General features: G+C 38.1%; 1 protein-coding gene across 5 annotated transcripts in view; it reads right to left on the bottom strand.

The window, feature by feature from the left end:
- Positions 1 to 15,910, bottom strand: part of FAM13B (family with sequence similarity 13 member B) — a 46,302-nt gene that overhangs the window by 14,320 nt on the left and 16,072 nt on the right. For 4 of the 5 annotated variants that reach the window (XM_082063980.1, XM_082063977.1, XM_082063978.1 and 1 more), the window contains exons 7-13: positions 14,147 to 14,304; positions 8,037 to 8,078; positions 6,918 to 7,073; positions 4,829 to 4,964; positions 4,570 to 4,593; positions 854 to 921; positions 42 to 96 (exon numbers count right to left, since the gene is read on the bottom strand). In XM_082063980.1, coding sequence (XP_081920106.1) covers positions 42 to 96; positions 854 to 921; positions 4,570 to 4,593; positions 4,829 to 4,964; positions 6,918 to 7,073; positions 8,037 to 8,078; positions 14,147 to 14,304 — 639 coding nt within the window. Of the gene's footprint in view, positions 1 to 41; positions 97 to 853; positions 922 to 4,569; positions 4,594 to 4,828; positions 4,965 to 6,917; positions 7,074 to 8,036; positions 8,079 to 10,833; positions 10,949 to 14,146; positions 14,305 to 15,910 lie in introns of those variants that run through there. The other variant, XM_082063979.1, reaches the window with a different exon arrangement.

Genomic DNA, 15,910 nt, shown 5'->3' with positions numbered 1-15,910 from the left:
AGATGCTATGTATCTGTATTTAAATGAAAATATAATCTTACCGGAAGCATCTCTGAAGATATTCTATCATTGCCACCAAGCGATATACTATTTTGCCTAAAAAGAAGACATAGAGTGAGTTATCCTTTTAAATACAAGTTCTTCAACAAACAGTAAATAGCACACATTCCCTCTACATTTTATTTTTACATACCCTGGTCGAGCTTTAGCAGATATGCAATGTGCTTCCTTAAAGTGACAATTAAAATTTCAAGCAAAATTTATGTTCCCCCCCCTTTTTTTTTTTACACCACCCACTTTGTTCTTCAGAGAGAATTTCACACTGAAGCATGTAAACAACAACTGGACTTGAACCAAGTTGGAAATAAAAATAGCTTAGACCTTTATTTGCAAGCTAGGAGTAAATATTTTAAAACTCAATTGAACTCAAACTGAAATTTCAATCAGTGCTGAACTCAAACTGCAAATGAACTTTAAGTTCTTCTGGCTAGTCAGTATTACCTATGTTAGTTCTTCAATCGTTAAGAGCAATAAAATGTGCCAAAATATTTTAAAGAAAATAACTTTTTCTATTTCTCTTGCCAAAAATATAGGGTTGTTCACCAATAAACAGTGTATGTATCATAGGCTTGTACCTATTTTCTGTTTTAAGTGCATAAAGTTTCATGTTTTTTATATCATCATAAAAATGTAACTCCATATCCCTGTTTTCCCATGTGAGAAGTTGTATGTTTAGTCTCACCTCCCATGTTATACTGTGTTGTCACAAATAACCAGTTGGGTACACCTACTTTTTAGAACTGAAGTTACACATTCTGCCATTTAGAATGAAAAAAAAAAGAAAAACACATACCTTTCACTATTGTTTTCTCCATCAACATCTGCATCTTCATCACATGGTTTCAATAATACATCCACAGTCTGTTGGCAAAAAGGATGTTTAGAAAGATTTGGGAATGGCATTCTCAGATTTCTGTACATTTCTGTAATCATCACTGACCACAGAAAACCCTCAAGAACTAAAAGCACAGCTTTTTGTGTGGGGGTGGAAATCATCCTTTTCAACCATGCAGCCACTAACTGGCTGTTTTAATCACTAAAGACAGACAATGACTTTCCATCTTCAGACAAAGCATTTTTTATTATTTCTTTTAAATATTAACACCAACAGTTCTACTGCAAATTGTTAATCATAGCTTGAAGTTCGGGGTGACTAAAATCATGGCGGTAAGTATATCCCAGTCTCGAAAATAATCAAGTTGGATGCAGACTTGTGCTCAGCATATATGAAATGAAACAAGTCTGACAGACTTTCTAAAAGGAGCTACTAATCCCTCTTACTAAATAAAGCAGCAACAGAACTGGAAGGGGATGAAGAAATGTTGGCATTTCTATGACACCATCTCACAAAACAAGTTCAGATGAATACATGTCACCATTTTTCCACTAGAAGTTGGCACAGGAAGATAACTATAGGTATTTATGCCAAAGCCCAGTACTTGATTTCTTCAAAAAATGCCTTATATGGAGGAACATAAGAAATTTGAATATAAAATATGTCTTTTTAAAATAACAGATTACATTTGCTTTCAGACTTTAAGAAGTTCTCACAAATGATCTTTAAAATGTCTAAATATAAAATGAAGTTATCTAATGGTTGCCAGTTTTACACTGATGACAGTAATAGTCGTCACTATCAGACAAAACTCCAGTTATTCTGTTTACATTACTCAGCCCTCAAGTCAAATTCCAATTTGGGGAAAGAATCTTTAATTACAGTGCATCTGTCATACTCCAGCAGATACTTTCCACCCTGGAGATGAGCTGTGCAAGACTTGCATAGTCACACTTATTGTAGTTGTGGGAAGAGCTGCTTCTGTTTCCATTTCAGACCAAAGAAGAGTTCATGGGCACATCTTTTGTTTCCTAGAACCCTACACACCCCCTCAAACTCCTTTCATAGAGAAGAATCAGTAGATTTCCCTTTAACATCCCACCTAAAGATACGACTCCCCAATAACACTTAAACTAGCGTCTTAGCTAATGCTGAAAAAAACCAAGAGCTCACCCCAGAATGCCACCTTACCACCGTATCAATAGATAAAGGTCTATCAAAAAGCAAAAAAGGCCAAGAATGGTATCAGGTGTGAAAACAACAGTTCAGCCATACATGAACCTGTGCTCCCAAGCATTAATTTCGCCTTTAAAGTATAGTAATGTACTCGGAACTCCGACGTACACATACTTTGTGAGAAGTGTAATTCACACTTCCCAGCTGTTCTTTGAAACCATTGAAACTGATAAAATGCACTGAAAAGCCACCGGACTGCAATTTTTATTTGTCCATCCACACTTGTATTTTTTGAGTTTTGACTTCAAAAGTTGAGCACATATTTTAACTAGGAAGTCGGGAGGAAGGAAGGTGTTAGGAGTTAATAAGAGAAACTCTCTATGGCTTTTGTAGACTTTCATTGTCAAAAGACTGAAAACCTAAAACAAATACTACAAATAAAGGAAGGATTACAATAGCCCTACTGGATAACAATCTACTAACTTTTTTATAACAAGATCTGGCACTAATGTATCAAAGAACCTGGACAATCAATACATTCAGTGAAATTTTAATTTAACAGAATAGGATTCTAAACCAATATGGTAGTTTAGCCAGAACAACTGAAAAATTTGGCTTGTTCAGTATTTCAGAAGTCTTTTGGGATCCACGAAAGCAAACAAAGGCCAGCAGAAGAATACATTACAATAGGGAAAAGCACTACAGTGACATTTTTTTTTTAATAAAAACATAGATTCCAGACAAGACACACAGTTTCACTATGCTAAGGCATCCATTTTTATCTTTTCAAGTTCACAGACCCATTAAATTATTCCAGTTAATCTAAGTCTACTAGCAATACCTTTGCTTATCTAGTTATTTTTTAGGAAACCCTCAGAAATATCTATGGACTCACAGGCAAGAAGCTAAAAACCATCATAGAAAGATCTGTACACATGTATAGCAAATCCCTCTACACACAGAATTCATCATTTAGACTTATGACAACTAAAATTTTGCCAAATAAGGAACTTCAGATGTGAATTTTTCCTTAGAAGTGCTTATTTGACAGCTGTATATGTGTTATTTCATATAGAGTGGCAGAAGCTATATTCCCTTGCATGTTACTGTTATATTTGATTTCATTGTTGTCAGCATGTATTTTACAGCATTGCTTGACTGCATAAAGATCCCCTGAACGAGAGACTGATGCTACAGTTCAAGCCATCATTACCAATTCAGGCCATACACATTACAAACCTTCACACTGGATTGTATGTGGAGATCTAATAATTTCCAGCTCAAAGCAAAGCTGAGGGATGTTTGTTGTATAGGGCAAACAATTTGCAGTGGCTGCAATCCTGTGCTTCCATTCAAACCGTATACAATATTTGCTTTTTTAAGCGACGTGAAGCTGTTCAATTCAAGCCTAATTAAAGCAAAGCCCAAATTAAATCTTCAACATCTGATATCCTATGGTCTGTTGCTTACATTTTTAGTTGGTTTCTGAACTTTAACACCAACTTCCAGTACCACAGAATCATAGAATTGTTTGGGTTGGAAAGGACCTTCAAGATAACCTGGTTCCAACCCCCTGCCACGGGCAGGGACACTTTCCACTGGACCAGGTTGCCCAAAGCCCCGTCCAACCTGCCCTTGAACACTGCCAGGGATGGGGCATCCACAGCTTCACCGGGCAGCCTGTCCCAGCCTCACCACCCTCATGGGGAAAAATTTCTTCCTTATACCTAATCTAAATCTCCCCTCTTTCAGTTTAAAGCCATTATCCCTTGTTTTATCACCACATGCCTTTGTGAAAAGTCCCCCTCCAAGAAAGATGGCAAGTCCTATTTTCTGAGCAAAATGTTTTTTAAAAAACAGAGCTAAGTATTTTATTTTTACACGCATGTTAGCATCACATCCTAATATGTGCTCATGCAGCACTCTAAACAGACTTTTCTGCTTTGGAATACAAACAGTCAATTTTCATACTTTTCAAGGTGACAATAAGTGTTGAACCTCTTCAGGAGGTCACAAGTCTATTTTTCCTTTGCTGAACACATCGGGTGTAAGAATTTTAAGTGAACACTTCAGTATGGAGGGACAAGAGCTATGAGCACAGCACAAGTCACATGTCTAAGCGGAGAGGTTCAAGGAGAAGTAACAGAAACTCTTTCAACTAGACAGATGAAGACGTGTTGAAAAGCACAGGACATATATGCCTACCACAGAAGAAATGGGAGACAGTGAGAAAAGGCTGAGAAACAATTTGCATCTGAAGGTTGCTGTTTTGGTTTTTTTCTTCTTAATAGGTCAATTACAAAAGCACACCCTCCTAGCACAAATATAGGAAAGAAGCTGTAGAGTCTCAACACAACTGCTACTTCTACCTTTGCTTAATATGGTCAAAGCCGTGACTGTGGGCTATGCTACAATCCACATCTCCTGCTCCTGGGGAAGCCTTTACTAACATAGATGACATTCTAACAAGTGCTATTCTTGCTGATACAGCGACTTACCTGAGCAGAAGGAAGGGCTGGTACCTGTGAAAGACCAATAGAAACACATTAGTCTGGGTCCAAACAAGTTGCACCAAAGCACACAAAAATGTCTCTGTGCAGATCTACAAAATGTGAATGGCAGAGAAGGTGATGAGCTGCTCAGAGCAACAGCGCCATGTGAGGCAGCATCAGAGACATTGGGAAAGCTCGGATCTCTAAAGCACTTGGCTAAAGTCACAGCAATTTCTGATTTTCATACACAGGAGGCTCTTCTCACCTGAACGCTTTCTTCTTCCTCAGTTGCAGTACCATGTTTCATAGCTTCACTGTCTAAATCAGTGCAAACCAATACTTCAGAGCAGTCTCCTGTGTTCTCACTGCTACCAGTGTCATTATCTTCAATAACATCATTCCTAAAGGGAAGAACAGAAAGACTTGAGCAACCTTGTTGTTCCACTTTTAAAAGAAAAAAAAACTTTTTTTTTTTTTCTTGGACAGTATAAAAATCTTTTCTTGTAACAAAATTCTTGTGACCAAAGATACCGGCAATACCTACAATTTCAATCACCTGTAGGCAAACTTAATTATTTATGTTAATTTATATATATTTCTGAGGATACCTGCAACAGTACACAGTAGATATATTAAAAATTTGTATTTGATTCTTGTAGTAAGGGTCAGGCATACAGCCCCCACTTACTATGCCTCCCTAAGGAATAAAATTGCCAAGAGCCAGAAGCAATATTGACACTACTGCGATCACATGAAGTTGCTGTGGCTACACACCTCTCAATATTGAAGCTGCTGTTTTATAGCCAGTATCACTACAGTCCCCTCCAGTGAGAAATCCCATTATTTCTAACACTTAATCTTCCTAGAATTCAACTCAAGGCTTGTAACTGTGCAACCAGATTAAAACTTATACCATGTTTATGTTCTTATATCCTTTACATGCCACCATCTCTGTTACCACATGATTCTGTAATTCATCAAAAGCCTTTGACTTCCTTGTCAACCTTCTCCCCACTCACAAAGAATTCCAAACTACTTTTAAAAATGCTCGTCTAATCAGACATAGAGATACTAAACAGGATGGTCTGGAATTTAACATTTTAACTCTCTTTTCTTTATTCCAGCAATTATTTTAAGTTGGTTGTAAGAAATTTGCACTGGATCACTGCAATTTTTAGTTATTCATTTAACTGAGTATTTGCCTTGTGCATAAGTCTGCTGGCAGCACTGCTTTAAAGGACGCAGACGACCTCTTTCAAGAACACTATCATGTATCTTCTATTACGTTAATCCACAGTGGAATGATGATCAGAACTGCAATGGTCACTGTGCCAGAAGAGTATATTGGTTTCAGACCTGCAGTGATGGTACTTCCAGGCTCTGCTGCTGTGAAGTCAGACAGTCTTTAAAGCACTTATGCTGTAACTGAGGGAATCCAGCTACAACAGGTCTTTCAGCAATTACCCACTTATTTATAAGTGACTTAAAGACATTCAATCTCTGTCACTAAAACTCAGTTTTAACTGATTATTGCCAGTAATGATTATTACTTTTATGATCAACTGTTATCTCTAGTCTGACATCGTGTCACAGATAAGATTCCTGAAAACAGTAAAGATTGAACAATTTAGAAAACAGCATTTGAGTCTGGATATCTCACGTATTTCAGGCTCTGAACAACAAAGGAATTTAGATACTGAAGTCCTACTTAAGTACACATTTTTGGAGTCTGGGTATTAATCACGGCTATTTATTTTTAGTAAAGCACCAAAACGTATCAGCTTCTCAATGCTGCCGTGGCAATCACTACACCCATAACACGGCAAGATTTATAACAAAAATAAAAGCTCATCAAATGAGGCTGAAACTCGAGGCAAACAAACCCATAGTGCTCATTCTATCAATATTTAGCTGTTTCATTGACGCTGGCAGCCAGAGTAGTGAAATAGCTATGTTGACATGGAAGGACAGGATAAAGAAAGTGAAGCAGCACCTATGATAACTTTCATATGGTAAAACTGCATCGTAAGTAACATCAGTGAGGTAAGAATGAAAGCACCAGGGTAAAATTAAGTTCTTGTGTTACTTGCACAGAATTCAGCAGTGAAACAGTTACACTTCACAACATTTTTAGCCACGAGGTCAATTAAAAATATTTGCTTCAAGAGCTGTTGATTATTGGCAACTGATGGAAGCTGATTTTGGTTAAAAATATGATAAACTGAAGTTAATAGCAAGAGTCGTAACTTTTGCTTTGGGTTGAGCAGGGTGACTGGAGTAGTTTGCGTTGGAAGAGTTAAGATATACAATCCTATGGAATGCATTACAGATGCAACAACAACAACAAAACATACTGGTTGTTAGATCCTTCCTCATCCACACTGGGAGTTTTTGCTTCATTGGTACAGCCCAGTTTGTGTTGCTGTATATGTTTAAGGTCGTTATCTAAGCTGCTCTGCAGGTCGAAAAGGTGCTGTTCCACAGCTGCTCTAATTGTTCTTTCTAAAATGCTAGAAAGAAAAAAGAAAATTCATATTAAGAACTCTCCTTTTGCATTGATCAACTATACAGAAAGGTAGAGATAAACTTTACACGAGAGGAATCTCTGATGCCAAGTACTTCAAGGCAAAAAGAGTCTAACTTTTCCAAAAAGGCAGTGGAAATTACTGCACCTACTATCTTTGATTTCATACGATTTACGTGAAGTATTATGAAGTATATTAACAGTATTTAAAGAGTAATCAACACATTATAATGACTAACTTACTTTTTAATAACTATACACAAAAACTTATAAGACACATTAATGTGACAGTAAAATCCAGGTCAGGGTCAATCGTGGAGCAGGTACCGTCCAGCTCAGCTGGCTGCAACCCCCCTGAACGGGGCTGTAATCTCAAAAGGCAAGAGCCAACAAACTGCAGAGACAATAAGCAAGTACCTGATGAAGGGGACAGGATATATCCAAATATACATCAGAAAAGAACATTCTTCTTTAAAAACAGACTACTCTGTTGACTGCTTCTTAGCCAGTGCATCCAAAAACACAATTATGAATTATCCCATTTTTAACTCTGGAATCATGTGTTTATTTTTCCTCCACATTTGTATATGCAATTCCACTGAACTGTACTCAACATCGACTGAGTATTTGCCTTGTGAAGTGGTGCTAAAAACAAAATGTGAATGCTGTCATCATGTTAAACACCTAAGTATAAAATCAAAGTGGTTTGGAATCCAGGTTCTGCCATACTATCCTCTCATGCTATTGCAGTCAACAACACTTGCACACATTAGGTTTTTCTCACATTAGTGTTAAATGCCATAAGTGAAATATCTCACACTAGAACACCTTCATTCAGAACTGTAAACATCAAACCTACTGCATTTCTTTTTCTTGAAAGAAGATATATCTTCTCCGCATGTTCCAATAACAGTACAGCTCAAATGTTTTATATTTTCATCATACTTACTCTGCAGAGGCTGGCAAGATACTTATGGGAGAGATATGAGCACTGCAATAAAGAATAAATAAGTTAATGCAATGCAAAACTTATCACACTAAAAAAAGTCTTGAAGTCAAGAGAAAGCAACCTAGAAAATACTTGAAGAGTGCATGTAATGCGGCTAATAAAAGTAGAATAAATATGTAAAGAAAGCAATGATTTGCAGCCCCTTTATTATTTAGATGAAGAAAAATTAAAGAATGCTATCATAATACAGGAAGTTGTAGAAGTAGCAGTGCAGATTTCTGCCTCTTAACAGCCAATACTGAATACCTTAGGCGACTATAAGCTCTCAGATGTATGGTCTTTCCCATGGGAAATACTAATCACACAGTCTCCAAAGATTTCCTGACACCTTGCTTAAGAATGCAGATTTTAACCTTGCTGCCTAAAGCAAATTCCAAATGACTTTGCTTTCCTCCACAGCCGCAACTCATCGAGATTCCTCCCTGCCTGTCAGATTGTTGCATAATCTTATTCCGCAGCAGTCGAGAGACTTGCAGTGCTCTCCAAGGACAGCAGCATTTCAGGTGCAAGGCAGGTACCTTCCCCAGGTTTTGAGACACAAGCCGGACATTTGTAAAGCAGCTGGAAAAGTCCCAGCACAGGCCCCTGTGGCCTGGAATGGTAAACTCCTGGGGGGTGGCAATCAGTGTAACTAACACAAGTCAGTTCAAGTAAGTTAACTCATGCTGTTGCCCTCCCGCTTCAATTTTCCATTAATGTGATCCAAATGCTCTTATTATAAACAGAGTACTTGAGATTTAGACAAAGCGACAGTAAAAATGCTTAGCATTACATAAAAGAACACTACTGTAAATGGCAGCGAGTTGCAACTTTCGTGTCTTTTTCAGAAAACAAACAAACACTAACTTCATGTCAACTAAGAGGTAAACAAATGCTTTTTCTCCCTGTTATATATAACTAAGCCCCAAAAGCTGAAAAACAACTTCATTCTACTCTGTATCATGCAACAACATTGTTGGTAGTCAAAGTTGGTACTAAATATTATTTTCAAGAATGCAAAAAGCAACCCTGAAACTGGAAGGAGCTTCTGCTCCACTGGAGACCTGAGCAGCTCCTCCCTCTGCAAGAGACCTTCGATTGATACTCATTTTCTTACACTAAAGAATGTTTCTAATTTCTGGGGTTTTTTTGGTAAGCATTTATTGTTGTTGGGGTTTTTTTGTTTGTTTGCTTGTTTTTAATGGAAACATGATTTTTGAATCAAGTTCATGTTATGATTTGTGTGTTTGTTTGCCTATGTGAATAAACAAAGCAGATCTATTCCAAATGCTCTGACAGAACAGACAGCTCTGAACTATTTCAAAACAGACATTGCCAGCTTTGGAAAATTAAAACACCTGATGTAGGAGCCAGATCTTGCAGCCAGTAATTTCAAAGCTGCTGGATCAAACAACTGATGGTAAACATGCTGGCACCTTGTTTTTTTTTCCTTTCAAACCAAGAAATGGTAAAAAATAGCTCACAACTTCAGATATTTACATTTCATGGATAATAGTGTGCACAGTTCAGCACAGACATACTACTTGTACAAAGCGTTTTCAGTTTTTTGATAAACAGTTTTTGTTTTGACAACACTTGAAGCTGTGAATAAGTTCAGCTCTAAGAACAAGATAAAAGAGAAGGATCGTAAGCAAGAACATCAGGAAAAAAAATTCAAAACACAAAAAATGTTGTTTTAAGTGTCCCATCTCAGTCTTTTCAGTAAGTTCTACAAAAGCTGCATTATAAAAGGTAGGCTTACTTTCTCAAAGCACTAATATATAGTAATACAAATTGAAATTAATTTCCTATTAAAACACAGTCAGGAAAGGCAATTGAAGCCCAGAACACTGCAACACTCTGGTTGTAAAAAGGGGCGGAAAGAAGAGAAAAAAAAATAATCAGTCAAGGACAGAAGTACAAATACTATTTATAGGAAACTGTGACGACCTGGAATCCTTTTTTCTACCACTTGTGACAATAAGGAACTCTGTGGAAGACGGGGGACGGGGGGGCCTGGGGGGGGGGGGGGGCACGGTAAGAGAAATCAAACTCATCTCCGAAGAATCCAAGAGATTTCAGACATGGTTCACAACAAAATTTTCCATCTCACTGCATAACCTTCAGCCCCCGACACAGGATCGTTCACCAGCTTTTTCATTAAACGCCTTTAGATGCATTAGAGGCACTCAGCAAGAGATGTGCACTAATCAGCAGTATTGCAAAGCCTGAAGAATCCTCTTACTACATAAAGAATATCTTACGTCTTCAACTAATCACTTTAGCAATTAAGCACTTTTTGAAAGTAATGTTGCAATCGCTCTTAGTTGAAAATACAACTTCCCAACCCATGTACAGCAGTTCAAGGACACTTTTAAAAAGCTGTAATTTAGACTGCTACACAGTCTTAACGCAGCATGACACAGCAAGACACAGTAAGGTAAACATCTTTGTTTCCTAACGCTAACCCACTCCTGAATCTCTCCTGCACTCTCTCTCTACCCAGAAAGAGTCCCGGTAAAAAAATACCTTGAGACAGAAAAATACATTAACTAGAGAGAAAATACTTTGCCGCTTTTCTTGGTAATTTACTGACTGTATACAGATTCTTATTTCTCATTTAAAAAAAAAAAAAAATCAATTGTGACATTATTTCATTTCACAATACCTCCAGAATACATTTAAATCTCCCGTAATTTTAAAATAAAAGCCTTATTTGCAGTCATATCAAAGCAGCGTTTCCTTGTCATCTAATTACCTGTGCAGCAGAACTTTACAGGCCATCCTGATGATTTTTGCCAGCCCGAACGAGCACTGGAGGTAGAACTGCTTGATGTGCATGGCCGGGCTGTGCGGGGCTGGCGGGGCCGCTGTGCCCAGCCCTGCAGTCTAAATAGAGCCCCACTGCAACATGAGGTCACTCCTGACAAGCAGCTGCCCAATCAACACGGGAAAAGCTTTTCCCCAACATGTTTTTCACCGATTTTCTAGGATGGAAGTAGGGACAAGTACTTGGATGTTAGGGAAAGCACTGAGCTAAAAGAATAACATATTTTCTAGCAATCCACGGAACTGTGGCGTTTGGCTAGCCTTGCTTGGCTCACTTAGTTTCTGTTAATATTATTGGCTCTCACTGTTCAGAGCTAATTAAAACAAAAAAAACACGTTAAAAATATCACACAAGCAGTGAGGAGCTCGTCCTTGTTATTGTATTTAATACAGACAAAGGAAACCGTTCACAGAACTTACTACTTGTCATAGCTCATATTTTACACTTAAAATTTTGAAAAGCCCTAAGAAAGAAAAAAAAAAAAAAAGAGATTTTTATATCAGGCTTTTGACTGACAATATTTGAGATTAAGTGCAATAAGTAATGCAAATACTGCTTGGCAAAGCACAGTGATGAAAAATCTGGAGTTATGACCGAGCAGGATTTCAACAGCATGTCTTAAAAGTCAGCTGCAATGCTGAGTCAGTTTCTTTCTCCGAAAGTCAGACAGCAAAATCGAAAGAGCCCTGGCAAAAAGGCTTCCACTAACCGACAACACGATATTTTCTTTAAGTACTCGATGTCAGCTCCTGGGCAACAAATGCTCCCTGATTCAGTTAACAGGCTCAAAGATCAATCAACAGGTTCATTTTAAATACCATTTTCAAGCAATCACTGAATCACCTGCATTAATGATTATACCAGATTTCTCTCACACTCAGCCAAAAATTAGCACCAGGCAGTGCATGAAGGTCAGATGTTTCACAAAGAACAAACAGAAAGGATGAAGAAAAAAGGTAGTGAGCAAAATCATGAGCAAGGTACAGCCAAGTAACTAGAAGAAAGGTCATACACCCCACTGTATGACTCAAGATAACCAATCTTTAACATGCAGAACATGCAACCTCAGCGTCCTTTTCCTTCTCTCCACAGAGACCAAAAATTTACAGACATTCAGCTCCCAGAAATCTGACAACAGCAGAGGCAACAAAACTACAGGTTAAGGAACAACAAGAATCATATTCGATATCTACTTCTCCTCTTCTTCCCTTATTAAGCTGCTGCAGGCCCTATGTCAACACAAACATCTCAATAAACCTGCACTAACATTTACTTCTTTTTTGACAACAAGAAACTATTAAAAAAAAAAAGCCATTAAATGCATACTATGAAAGCCTTTACGTTTGAGAAAAACATTTACAGTATTTATAGTTGTTAAAACTTTAATAAAGCGTACTTTCTCATTCTCCGTAATTTATTTTCTTTAAATGTTTCCTGCAGTTGTTCTGGTTTTACAGTCAAAATTTTTTCTTCTTCTACAGGATTCTGCCCTATCCTTCCCCACAAATTGTCTAAAATGCCAACCATAATTAATGTCTATTAATTTTTAATTTACCCTAAACATTGAGTATAAATGTTTTTTCTCTTCAGGCTATCAAATTCAAACTCTCAAACGTTGAGTTTGTCACTACTGCTGTGCTTACACGTTCCACAAGTAACTAAATACCTGTGAATAGTTAAATTGTTTTAAGATTTTAATTGGAAGGAGCACTTTTAGAGAAGTTCCAATTGCAGCAACTTTTTTTTTTAAGTCAAACCAAAATTAACCAAGTATGCTGCTGAATAGGATAATTAACAATTAAAATATAATTTAAATTACAAACCAGAATTATGTTTCATTATTTTATATTGTACAAATTCCTGCTACAAAGTAGAAGGAAGCGTGCAGCTAACCAGGTGAACAAATTTCAACCTGAAATCCACACTCTTGAGTCAGTCTTACGCACAAAACTTATCCTGCATTTCTTTTGCCTTTAGTCATACTTTTATTATAGATTCTTCCTCACCCCACCCTACAAGTTCTGACACGCAGTGCCCATACCTAACACATGCTATGTAAACTTATCATACAAGTAAAGCAGCCTTAAAAATTAAAACTTGTGTAGTGCAAGCATGTAAAACATGAATGTGTGTGTTACTAGCGAGTGCAAATCATCTCTCACATGGAAGCAGCATTTCCAGTTTGTGCATCTTCTCCTTTGAGGATTGGTTTTAATTAAAAGCTGACTCCCACTCCACCACTCCTGCCTGTACTACACTTTGCAACTTCCAAGCTTGCTCAGAGCTCTGGACCAGCAGAGCCTCTCCAAACAGCTCCTTCTGCAACCCGGCCCTTAGGCAGGTAACACAGGTCCCTCCAGCTTCAGCAGCGTTATACCTGTTTGGACAATGCAAAACCTTGGCTTTCTATGCATTTTTCTAATAACTTTTTAGAGAAAAGCAGTTAAATTAAACCTCAACTGGTGCACAGGTGCCAGTCATGTAACTCCTGCATTGATGCAACAAAGAAACATCAGCCTCCAAGATACATTTAGTTGGCAGAGTTTAAATTAACTGAAGATCTTCAGGTGTTTTACAAATACACATTAGCAAGTCAATTTTCACAAAACAGCGTATTGAGAGCCTTCACTGCAACTCAAATTAAGGAGACTTTCTGGGCCCTCAAGTGTTTTTGCAAGCAACTCATTCTATGAAGTCTCACATATAACGTTACAAAATGCCACATCTTCAAAGTTCTCACAATTTCTTCCACGTTGCTCCTACTAAAGGCCTTTCTAGAATGTCTAAATTCCAGCCTCGAAATCATTAATGGTCAATATTATCCCAGTTGCTCTCCACTATACTTTTGGACATATACAGTTCCTCATCATCCCTGGTGTTTTCTCTCTCTAGCATATTTTCAGGAAGTAATCACATCTACAAAGTCCTCATTACAATTTCTTATGAAAAATATTCCACCATAATCTAGTGAAATGAGAAAGTACTCTCCTCATCTAACACCTGACCAAAGTGGGCATAAAAAATCCTGGACAAACAAATTCCCACAGGTTTAGAAAAGAATTAGGGTCATGTAAGGATATGTCTCTGCTCACTAGCACGTGACAAGAAATAGTCATAGGATATCCCACTTCTACAGCTTCGGTTTGTAGACACCTCCACTTAGGCTGACAGCTTCTCTCTCTCAGACAGAACAGACTAGATTCCAAACTTAAACCCAAACTCCAAGGGAGAAACAAGTTACCTTGTTGATGCTGTAACACTCCTGGAATCCGAGAGACCCCCTGTCATATCTAGATGCACCACAGCTGGCCTTTCAACAGGTTTCTCCGTGCCATCTTCTGGAAGTTCTTCAGACTGCTCAAGCTTTACATCTTCCTCCTCTTCCAAGAGATCGTTTATCTAATAAAAAGAATTATTAGCAGTCAATGCCTTGAAAAGTTATTTTAAGAGGTCCAAGGAATTAAAAGAGCGTGAGAAGCATAGGAACAACATACTTGTGGTTTTTCAGTTTTAGAAAAACAGGCACATAATATTTGCTTTTATGTAAAATCATACACCCCACATCATAAATAAGCTACACAATCCTTTTCAAACATTGGACCAAACCCAAAAAGAGAAGCACCTTTGATGCAGTAAATGAACACAAGCAGAACCAAGAAAGAACAAAATGCCAGCAATACCAAAGTCACGAGGCACAAACCTTTCTTTCTCTACATAAAAAACAGGGACAGATAATTCCATAGGTACTCTTATTTGTGTATGAGAACCATTTTCAAACCCTTCTGCGGAAGACAATGTAGAAATCTAAGAATCCCAATTTTAAAGTATGGAATTAATATTTATAATGGCAAATGTAAGAGCAAGAGTATTGAGGAGTTTTTGTGAAGCCCCTTGCCTATTTTTGTTTCTGTGTTTCCAAGCACAGAAATTTTTTTCTACTGAAGCAGTAAAATACAGCCAATTTAAAAACAATATAGCTAACTGACAATTCTATACAGCCACCTTCATTTTTTTAAAAAGCAACTACGTCTAAAACATAAAAAGGTAAACACAACAAAGTTGTGATTTATAAAACTACTCTGATTGATTACTGATCTCCCAAACTCGCCAACCCAGGAATCAAAGTATCAACAGGAACCTCAAAAAAGATAAAATCTGCCACACAAGTATAAAAGAAAACCACTCTGTTATGAGAAGTTGAAACTTTACAAGTTTAACGTAACACAGAAGGCAGACAGGAGGCATTTACTTATTTTTCACCCAGCACAGCCCGCTGCCAGGGGCGCCCGCAGCCCTTCGTACCCCACTGCTCCAGCTGGGAGGAGCAGGACCCAGCAAAAGTGCACTGTTGACATCTGGTGGAGACACCACGGAAGTAAAGGGACTCTGCACCAGGCCTCAAATGTCGTGGGGAAAAAAAACCCAAAACACACCATTATGCTTAGGAAACCCACAGACAAGTCAGTCATTTCAAAGCGGGAGAGCACAGACTAACTACACTTCAGAGAGCAGCAACCATCCCAAACCAAGACGCTAGTTCTCGGCCTCCAGCTGCACAAGTTAGAGCCCAGCTTTATTTCACGGCTCCCTGCAGGCAGCAAGGCTGTGTCAGTTCTCAGCGCTAGACTTATTCCTGCGAGGAGCTGAGGAGACAGCAAACACGGCAAAGCTGCAACACTGCGCTGGAAGAGCTGGCGGAGCAGAAGCTGCTCCATCTAGCCCGGGCTGCCCACGCTTGGCAGAGCAGACCAACGGGTGAGGTGTTACTGCCATGGAGAGGAAGCAACCAGCCGCCCCAGTACTTGCCTTACCTGTCTTGCTAGAGGAGAGGTTTGTGGGATAACTGGGCTTTTAAAATTCAATATTTCTTGTTACTTTCCTTAGCAACTGCTAGTTATTTACACTTCTTCCTCTTTAAAGAAAATACATCATTTCTTAAGTCAACTGAACATGAGAAAATTCAGTTTATAGTTTTTCATATTTCTGAAGAAGGGTCTAAGCCAAG

This window comes from Streptopelia decaocto (assembly GCF_964273445.1).
Source record: "Streptopelia decaocto genome assembly, chromosome: 12".
Lineage (NCBI taxonomy): Eukaryota > Metazoa > Chordata > Aves > Columbiformes > Columbidae > Streptopelia > Streptopelia decaocto.
The sequence above is the reverse complement of the archived record's forward strand: the minus strand, read 5'-3'. Positions and strand labels throughout refer to the sequence as shown.